The following is a 10,093-nucleotide window of genomic DNA, read 5'->3' as shown; positions in this document are numbered from 1 at the left end:
TAAAAGTATAATTTTTTACTATATTTAAGAAAAAATATAGTTATTTTTATTTTATTTTTTATAGATCAAATTTTATAAATATTATATTTATTTTCTAAATTTTAATTTCATGAAGTAGGGTTAGGTTATTTAATGTTTGTCTTTAAAATTAGGGTTTTTTGATCTGATCATGATTAAATGATATTCTAAAAATATTTTTGATAATATTTATATTTAGGTTTTTATATAAAAATTTATTTATATATATTAATCAAAAATCTCTAGATGGTGCTTATGGAAATATAGGATAAGCGAGATTAAATAGAGATAATATTTCATTTTTTTAGTTTAAAATTACTATTGAGATTTTGAAAAGTTGAATTTTATAATTTGTTTTTTTAATTAGCGTTAATGCTTCCTAATAATGTTTATGATACGTCAAGTAAAGTAATTGCGGTAGTTGCATCGCCATGGGTTGTTATACTAATTGCTTTGGTATTCATATTTTCACTTTATGTGTATGTATCTTAATGTTTGTTTTTTTTCTGTTAATATTTTTAGATTTTATTATCGTCCAAGACTTTATTATCCATATCCGTCATATCCTTCATCACCAGCTATATATTTTCTGCCTCCTTGGAAAAGAATTAGGGATTTTAACCGAAATCCTATACAGTATCTTCTAACTGCTGTTTCTAAAACATCTCATTTGGGTATGATTTGGATTGATGTTGTTAAACCATATACATGCCTTTCAATTATTTTACCATTGGAGTCTTGTGTAGGTAACCAATTCCTATTAACAGATGAGTCTGTATTATCTTGGGATGCTGCATTACGTCAAAATTGGCGTCATATATTTAAAGATTCTAAACAAATGGGTAAAATCGATAATTTTGGGCGCCGTTCACGTTTTTCTAAAGCAAGTAATTTATGTTTAGCACATGCATTTTCTCCTTCTCGTACAAATATTGGAGGACATTATTATTCATGTATTGCATCAGAGGCACTAGTTGCTTTAAGTCACAATGCATCAAATTCTATAGATTTGAGGAGATTTATTGATAGTATTGTTAGTAGAGCTTTGCTTTCTATTTTTTTTGGCTCTTATGAATCTGACTATGAGCATATATTACAGCTTATTAACACTATTCATAAATCTTTGGAAAAATCTCACTCTTATGATTCTAATGCTTTGAAAGCTAAGAATGAGTTTATAAAAGTTATTTCAGACCTTTTGATTAAACGGTCCGGTGATTCTGAAACATATATAAATAGTTTTGATTATGTTCAATGGTTATTAACTCGTGGATCAGAAAATGAGTTATCTATTGATTTTGCTATGCTTCATGATAATTTATTTAATTTTTCGAATAATCATAGTATTATTAATATAGAAGATCAAAAAAAAGAATGTCTTTTTGAAATCTTAAAAGTAGACATACCTGTTCATCTTCTGGTTTCATTATTATCTACATGGATTATATGCACTAACACTATTTTATGGATGATTGTTAATAGATATCGTATTTCTGAAAAAGAAGCTCCTTTTGATCCAAATCCACTTTTTCTTGTGAGACGTGCACGAAAAGATATTTTAATTGGTAAATTTTTGGTTCCAAAAAATACGTATCTTTCTGTTTGTTCTTCTGTTAGTAATTTGAGTAATTTTTTTATGAGTAAATCAGTTTCTTCTCAGTTCTTTGTTAATTCTGAAGTTAATTTAAAACACCAGTCTTTAGATAAATTAGCAATGAGGACTTCTATGAATCATAGTCAAAGAAATATTTCGTTTTCTTTTCAAAAGAATAAAGATAGTATAATAGAAAGTTCTAATTCTTCTACAAATTGTCATTACTCGCAAGAAACTATTGTTTCTAATTCGATATCAGAGAGCACTTTTTCAACTTCAGATATAGGATATATTACGCCTTCACTGGAACACTTTCAAAACTTTAATAATGGGACTAAGGATAGAATATACCCTCATCAGCATTTGATTAGGCTTATTATTACTACAGTATCGAATCATATTGCATCAGCTGTTGTTATTAATAATAAATTTGCTTTTGAAAAATTAAGTGTATTTTATACTGCGAGACATTTATGGTTTCCTATTCCATCCCAACCTATTTTTGTTTCTATACTACCGGATGCTTTTGTAAGATCAAATATTGATTAAAAACATAATACTATTTCTTTCTAGGATAATAGGATTATTATATAGGTTATTGTATGTAATTCCATAAAAGCAATTATTTACTAAGTAATAATAAATAATATAGTTGAAAATTGAAATATGGTTTTATTTTTATATTTATTAATGTTGATTTTTTTTACTTGGAAATTTTGTAAAAATCATAATATTGCTACATTTTTACATTCAATTTTATAAGTGAAAATTACTTTTGCATTATTATGATAACTGGATTTTATTAGGTTTTGGTATATTTGTTCTAATTTTAAAAGCATAATTCATTTGTATATAATATATAATTATTTTTATTAAATATACTAGTTTATGGTTTTTACACTTATATTTGTATATTATAATTTGAGTTTGCTTAAATATAATATTTAATTTTTATAAATTCATATTTATTATTAACTTTCAAGAGTTGTAATTTTGATATTTTAGTGTTACAGATTTAATATTTTAAAATTTTGCATAAAATTATTTTTTAGTTTATATTTATTCAAGAATATCATAAATTATTAATTAATTTGTTTTGGTTTTAAATTTAATTGTTATTTTAATATATATTTTTCTTTTAAAAAAATAAAAATATATTCATTATTGTTAATTCCGTTTAATAATAAAATTATAGAACATATTTTATTTAACAATATATAGAGCAATTAATTAAAATAAATGAAACTTTTTATTTTTTATATCTTAAAACGATTACAAGTACTATGTTTTTTTGATTATAATATTTGTGTCTTTTATAATTGTTTTATAGTTATTTAACAAATTTGAACTATTGATATTTTTAGTTATATTTTATATTTTTGATTATATTCTAGTGTTATTTTTAATTTTTTTAAATTTGTTTATATTTAATAAATATAAATATAATAAATATGAATATATAATAATTAGATATTAATTTTTAATATTTTTAATATAAAAATTTTATATAAAAACTTGATTCATTATTATTAGAATGTTAATAAGAAATATCTATTTAGTATTAATATATTTTATATACGTATTTTTTATTAACATGTCCTTTCAAAATATTAACATTAGCAAGTAAGTAATTATATATATTTAAGAACTACCTTATCCTTTAATTCTTTAATATTAAGTGTTTATAGTCCTTACGCATAATAAAAATGAGTGAAAAACTCCATGTGTCATGTCCTATATGTGGAAAAAATGTTGATATTGATTTAATAAACATTCATTTGGATAAAAAATGTGAAGATTACGGCAAAAAGTTTGTAGGTTAAATATTTATATTTAATTAAAAAAATTTTGAAATCTGGAATTAGTCTAATTCTTTAAATTTGACTCAACAAAAATTATATGACAGTGAAAATTCTATGAATTTTAAATCTTTTTTTTATAAAAAACATCCTAAATTTTCTGAAAATACTTTATCTTGTTCATCCTTATTTAAAAGAAAAACAGAACAAAATGAATTTGACTTAATGAAATTTTCAAAAAAAATCAATAATAACAATAATGTCGAATCATATATTCCTCTTTCAGAAAAAGTTCGCCCTCAGACATTTGATGATTTTGTAGGTCAAGAAGATCTGATTGGAAAACATGGTTTACTTCGGAAATTAATTGAAAATGATAAATGTCCATCTTTTATATTATGGGGAAGTATGTTGGTTATATTTATGAAAAAGATTTAATCTTCTAGCATCTGGAATAGGAAAGACTACATTAGCAAGAGTATTTATTTAATATATATATTTTTAGAATTAATTATTCTAGATAATTTCAAAAATTACAAATAAACAATTTAAGGAATTTTCCGGAGCATCTACTCATATATGTAATCTTAAAAAGGCTTTTGATGAAGCAAAAAGAACTTTGTCTTTAACAGGACGTAAAACAATTATATTTGTAGATGAGATTCAACAATTTAATAAGGTTATATTGACTTTTTTTAATATTTATACTAACTACGAATATAGATGCAACAAAATATTTTTTTGCCATATATAGAAAAGGGAATAATTACATTGTAAGTATATATATATATATATATATATAAGTATTTATTTATAAAGAATTGGTGCTACTACTGAGTAAATCATTCTTTGGAATAGATTTATAATTTTAATCATTTTATTAGAAATCCCAGTTTTAAGATAAATAATGCTTTACTTTCTCGATGTAAGGTATTTGTTTTAAAAAAACTTTCTTCAACACACATTTATAAAATCTTGAAAAATGCTATATCAATAATTAAACAGTCCTCAGAAAATATAATTAATATTGATGATAATATTCTGGAATATTTAGCAAATTTGTCTGATGGTGATGGTAGTTTTTCCTTTTCTTACTATTTTATTAATGTTATAAGCTCGAATTGCGTTAAATATATTGGAAATGATATTAAACTCTAAAGTTAATGATCGAGATGTAATTACAAAAGAAAATATAAAGAATATTTTTCAAAGGACATCCTTTATTTATGATCGTATTGGTGATTCTCATTATGATACTATATCTGGTATTTTAGTATAATTCATTTTTATACTGATTATTAATAGCATTTCATAAAAGTATTCGTGGTTCTGATGCTAATGCAGCACTATATTATCTTGGAAGAATGCTTCTTGGTGGTGAAGATCCTCTTTATATTGCCCGTAGGATGGTATTTTTTATTTTCTTTTTGTTTTTTTTTTACTTTTTTAGGTACGTATTGCTTCTGAAGATATTGGAACAGTAGGTTTTATAAAACAAAGAATTGCATAATTTGAATAAAATAGTCTGACAATAATGCGCTTCTTTTAGCAACGTCGGTTTATCAGGCCGTTCAATTTGTAGGGATGCCTGAAGCAGATATTTTTTTAGGTTTGTTGTTGTTGTTATTATTGTTATGATGTAATTTTTACGCAGCTCATGCTGCTGTTTATTTGTCAGAAGCAAAAAAATCAATTAGAATTTATTCAGCATTAAATCATGTTAAGGACGTTCTTAAAACAGAGGAGGGTGCATTTAGTGCTGAAATTCCACTGTAATATATTTGAATCTTATTTATATTTAACACGAATAGGCATATCCGAAATTGTCCTACGACTTTAATGAATGAGCTTGGTTATGGTGTAGGTTATAAGTATAATCCTCTTTATGAAGATGGAAAAGTAAAACAAGAAGTATAGTTATTATTAAATAATTATGGTTAATAATTATCTTAGTATTTACCAGCTACATTAAAAACACGAGTATTTTTGGATATAGATGAAAAAAAAATAGTAGATTCAGAACTTTTAAAATAGTTTCTAATCATCTAAGAATTTTACATTATTTAATAACGACTTTGTAAACGTATACTGTGTTATTGTATACGTGGTCGATTTGTATTTCTTAATTCATTTTGTTATGTTTAAATTTCAAAATTTTTTATAGATTTTTTTAAATTAGTTCTTATCGTTTATTTGTAAATTCACGTGATAACGTATTGTTTTTGTTTTTCGAGTGATAACAACTTATAAAAATAAAGAATTATAGGAGACTATAAAAAATAGAGAGTGTATTGAAATCTTTTGAGAACTATCGTTTAGATGGTTTCTCGTCTTGGTACTCTCTTTGTTCTCAGGAAAGGTACTGAGGAAGAATATGCACAATTTCCAATTACGAAAAGATTAAATACTTTTGGAAGGTAGAATATTGGTTTAAAAAAGTAAAAATAAACTGATGAATTGCTGGAGACATCTGTCGTGTGATGTAAGATTGTATGATGAACTTATTTCACGCCAACATGCCCGTCTTGAAATTGATGATAATGGAAATGTAAATTAGATTAATTAGATTAATTTTTCTTATCTTAGAATTAGGCATTTTTGGAGAATTTAAGCATAAACGGCACTTTCGTTAACAACAAGGAATTGAATATTTCTGAAAATAAGAGGTTCCAATTAAATACGGGTGATATTATTAGTCTTGCAGGCCATAAGTTTCGATGGGAATATCCAATAGACAAAAAAAAAGCTGATCAAATAGTGATATATGTAAGTTAGATATTTGTTTTGAAGTTTTTGTGTTAATCCGTAAAGACTCCTCAATCAAAAATGCATATTTCTATTAAATCAAAGAAAGCATCTTTATTATTTTCAAAAAATAAAGTTTGTAGTTTAAAGTCTTAAAATATTATTGACCATTTTAAGGATGTTGTTGTTACTCCTTCTATAAATAGAGAAAATCAGCTTAATCTACAAATATCTGCAAAAAACAATGTTTCAGAAAATATTGTATCAGAAACTAAAGATTCATTTGATATAATCGATTCAAAGTTAGAAAATGGAATGACATCCTTAAATGAGACTTTTAATTCAAAAGATTCGGCTTTAGCTATTTTATGTTCTCCAAAGAAATATAAATTTAATAAAAGTTTTATCGAAAATGAAATACTTGGTCCAGGAGTAGGCAGCATTATAGGTCGAGATGTTCAAATAATGGATAATTTCTCTAAGTCTGATTCCAAATCAAAAGGTATGATGCAAAGTAAAAGCACAAGATTTTTAATTGTTCCTAATATAGCTTTTGTTTTTACCGATAAATCTCCAATAGACGTTTTAGTATCAAAAAAGCCTTTCAAACCTATACCTCAGGATTTCGGTTTAATTATGGATTTTATATCAATTGAAAAGGATATTATTTTTTCCAATGAAGTTAATGGTAATTTAGAAATATTATGACGATTGAAATATTTATATCATATTAGAACTCGTGAAGAAAGATTTGCGTGATTCTTTCTTAAAAGAAAACCAGTTAGAGTTTCAAAAATATAAAGAAATATTATCACATTCAACATTTTTTTCGAAGATTCTTCCACAAAAGAAAATAAATACATCTGAAATCAATGATTATTCTTGTGGTTTTCGAACTCTTAAGTTAGAAGAAAATTCTTTTTTTAGTCCTCCAAAAGAAAAATCTTGTAGTATTTTGCCGAATAGTCATCCTTCGCCGTTAAAACAAGGTTCTCCAATTTTACATTTTACTAAGAAGTATTATATTGATACACGCGATTTACCACCTCGACTTGAAAATGTTATAAAACGAAATAGGTATAAAAAGAGATCAAGTTTTTCTTCTTTTATGGCTTCTAATGTCTTGAATAATCCTACACTTATGAATTTACGGCTTAGACGTTCAATATCTGATTCTTCTTTTGTCTCATCTACCTATATTACCAAGGTAAAATCAATGACTAAAAAACATGATAATTTACCTACAACTCCTTTGGAATTTTTAATTTTAAATGATTCCGAAAAAAAGCTTTTGGGATCAACACCACTATTTTCCTTGGATAGTGGTTCTAAGGAAAATAATGCTAATTTGTTGATGCCATTAGAATATAATGTATCTTTGAAAAATGATGCAATTTATAATACAGTTTTATGCGATTTTGATAAAATAAAACAACGTTATAATAATGATTTAGAGGATAATATTAAGCCAAAGACAGTTTGTCCAGAATTTAAAACATTTTCTCCTGGAAAATGGGCTGTTACATTTAATGGTAAAAAGCAAAAGCTTTATGAGTCACCTATTCACTCAATTAATGAAAATGCTTTATTAAATAATTTGTCAGTAGCCAATATGAATTGTTTGAATCGGCATCCCTCAGTAAGTCGGTTAAAAGATATTGATAAAGTTTTTTCTCCTGGTAAATGGGCTCTTACTGCCCCTGGGAAAAAAATGAAGTTGTACCGTTCTCCAAATATTCGGACAAAATCGATGGATAAATTAGCATGTAATAGCTTCAAATCAAAATTAGTTAAGGATGTTTCACGAGAAATGGGTGTTACTTTGAATTGTAATTTAGATAAATTTAATTTTGGAATTGATAGTTTTCAAAACTTTCATATTGATTATAGTGATAAAAAGAATTTTGAAATTACGGATATATCTGATTCTATAATTAACGAAAATGAAGAGTCTAATAATATTTTTCTTTCATTGAATAATGAAGAGAAGGATTTGCATTCTAGTAAGAATTTATACATAGACATGAGCGAGTCTATTGAAAATGGTATGAGTTCGGAAGTTATTACAAATAATATAGATCATAAGAATATCTTGAAAAATAGTCCGGATGACATACAAAAACTATATATAAATAATAGTGTTAGTGTAAATAAGTCTAAAGTTAAATTATTGGACCAAAATGTTAGGGAGATTAATATAGGAATTCCTAATGATCATTTACTTAATTTTGCTAAATTGTCTTGTTCAACTGCTATTGATCTGGAATTGTTTTCAGAAAATACTCAAAAATTAAGTAATAAGTTTAATTTTAAGGATAATGATTCTTTTTCGGAATTATTCAAGCATCATATTTTTAAGGAGGAACAAGAAAAAATGAGTTTGAATTTATTTCAAACTGATATGCAGAAATTTCAGTCTAATGATATGAAACTAGTAGCTCAAATCCGCGACTATGATCAGTATATTCCTATAGGTGAATGTTCTGTATATGGTTATGAGAAATATAATAGTTCTCGGAATATGTCCATTCCTTCATTAAAATATGATAATATTAAAAATAATGACTCTAATTTAAGCAATTTACTTCTTTTTGACCAAGTTGAAAATACAATTTTTATGGGATCACCAAGTAACATGTGTCTTCAAAATCAACATGTTCACGTTAACAGAGGGGATAAGGATGTCTTTCATAAGAATATTTATTTAACTAAGGATAATACTAATTTTTTAAATTTTCAGAAATATGATGAATTAAATGATTTTGAAGAAAATAGTGTTTTTTTTAATGATATTATGATAAATGAAACAAATACTTTTTCTGATGGAGTAGTGAATGAATTTACAAATGAATCTTTATTTATAGAAAAAAGTGACGAAAATATCTTTAGAATGCATAATTCTTTGGAATCTAACTTAGTTATTCAAGTTGATCAATGTTTCCAGCCTATGGCTATAAGTTCATTGTTTGTTGGTGTTGAGGATAGTATAAGTAACAAAAAAACTTCTATTTCGAAAGCACAATTGCAAAATATTGAAAATGTTTCTATTGACTTAGCAGAAAAAGCAACTAAACTAAATGTTTGCAAAGAAAATATCGAAGATTCTACAGTAAGGAAATCTGGTAAAAAAACACAACTAAAACCAATTCGTGCATCAAATAGAATAAAGGAAAGGTCTAAAGTTAACAATGATGATGCTAATAATAATCCTCTTAAAAATTATAAATGCAATACTACAATTTCTCAAGAAAAGGTGTATTGTAGTAATCGTAGAGTAACAAGAAGTCTTAAAAGATCAAATTGTGTAAATGAAAATAATGACAATGTTATTAAATTAGCTGAACAAGCAAAAACTTCTAAAAAAAAACGGAAAAAGTCATTGATAGAGAAAAGTTTTTTTATCGATGTTTCTGAAAAATTAAAACGAAGTCCTTCGAAAAAGCGTATAAGAATAACAAGAAATACTGCTGCATTAAATGGGAAAGCTGTTGAATCCAAAAATCATTTTGATTCTACGAATCTTACTAATGTGAAGAATTCACGAAATAAAACACAGGTTTTTCAAAAAAATGGTAATATTACTGCTGAAGTAGCAACTGAAATATCTCTAGAACAAAATAAAAAACAAAATTTAAAAAAAAGAAATATATCTCGAACTGTCTTAGATGTTCAAGAAAAAACATCTAAACGTCGCAATGTTTCATCTAACAATAATGATGTAGAACCTTCTTCAGAAAGAGTTCGATCTTTAAGAAATAGGCTTAAGTAGATCTTATAAAGCTATTTTTAAGATAACGTAACATTTTTTTAAAATAATATATTTTATTTAAAATTTATAACATTCAGTTGAGTTAAAATATAAAAATACCTGGTTTGGTATTGGAAGGTTGGATATCCCATCAAGGGGTTAATTGTTTATATTAAATGGAGATTTGAA

At 25.2% G+C, this 10,093-nt stretch overlaps 3 protein-coding genes across 3 annotated transcripts; all 3 read left to right on the top strand.

The window, feature by feature from the left end:
* Positions 1-390: 390 nt before the first annotated feature.
* Positions 391-2,161, top strand: T551_02259 (uncharacterized protein; the record flags this gene model as incomplete). The annotated part of the gene is made up of 2 exons (XM_018374522.1): positions 391-497; positions 541-2,161. The coding sequence occupies 2 exons, from the start codon at positions 391-393 to the stop codon at positions 2,159-2,161; spliced, it is 1,728 nt and encodes a 575-aa protein (XP_018229474.1).
* Positions 2,162-3,318: 1,157 nt separating this feature from the next.
* Positions 3,319-5,445, top strand: T551_02258 (ssDNA-dependent ATPase MGS1; the record flags this gene model as incomplete). Its single annotated transcript, XM_018374521.1, has 14 exons — positions 3,319-3,426; positions 3,478-3,817; positions 3,858-3,889; positions 3,932-4,090; positions 4,135-4,184; positions 4,231-4,248; positions 4,296-4,486; positions 4,527-4,676; positions 4,717-4,820; positions 4,862-4,891; positions 4,936-5,020; positions 5,066-5,183; positions 5,223-5,322; positions 5,365-5,445. 14 exons carry the CDS (start codon positions 3,319-3,321, stop codon positions 5,443-5,445), a joined length of 1,566 nt encoding a protein of 521 aa, XP_018229473.1.
* A 285-nt stretch (positions 5,446-5,730) lies between these two features.
* T551_02257 (uncharacterized protein) lies at positions 5,731-9,925 on the top strand (the record flags this gene model as incomplete). Its single annotated transcript, XM_018374520.1, has 6 exons — positions 5,731-5,828; positions 5,878-5,959; positions 6,004-6,177; positions 6,223-6,291; positions 6,334-6,844; positions 6,891-9,925. 6 exons carry the CDS (start codon positions 5,731-5,733, stop codon positions 9,923-9,925), a joined length of 3,969 nt encoding a protein of 1,322 aa, XP_018229472.1.
* Between the last annotated feature and the right edge of the window lie 168 nt (positions 9,926-10,093).

This window comes from Pneumocystis jirovecii (genome assembly GCF_001477535.1).
Source record: "Pneumocystis jirovecii RU7 chromosome Unknown supercont1.9, whole genome shotgun sequence".
Classification (NCBI taxonomy): domain Eukaryota; kingdom Fungi; phylum Ascomycota; class Pneumocystomycetes; order Pneumocystales; family Pneumocystaceae; genus Pneumocystis; species Pneumocystis jirovecii.
Note: the sequence above shows the minus strand (reverse complement) of the source record. Positions and strands in the feature narration are given on the sequence as shown.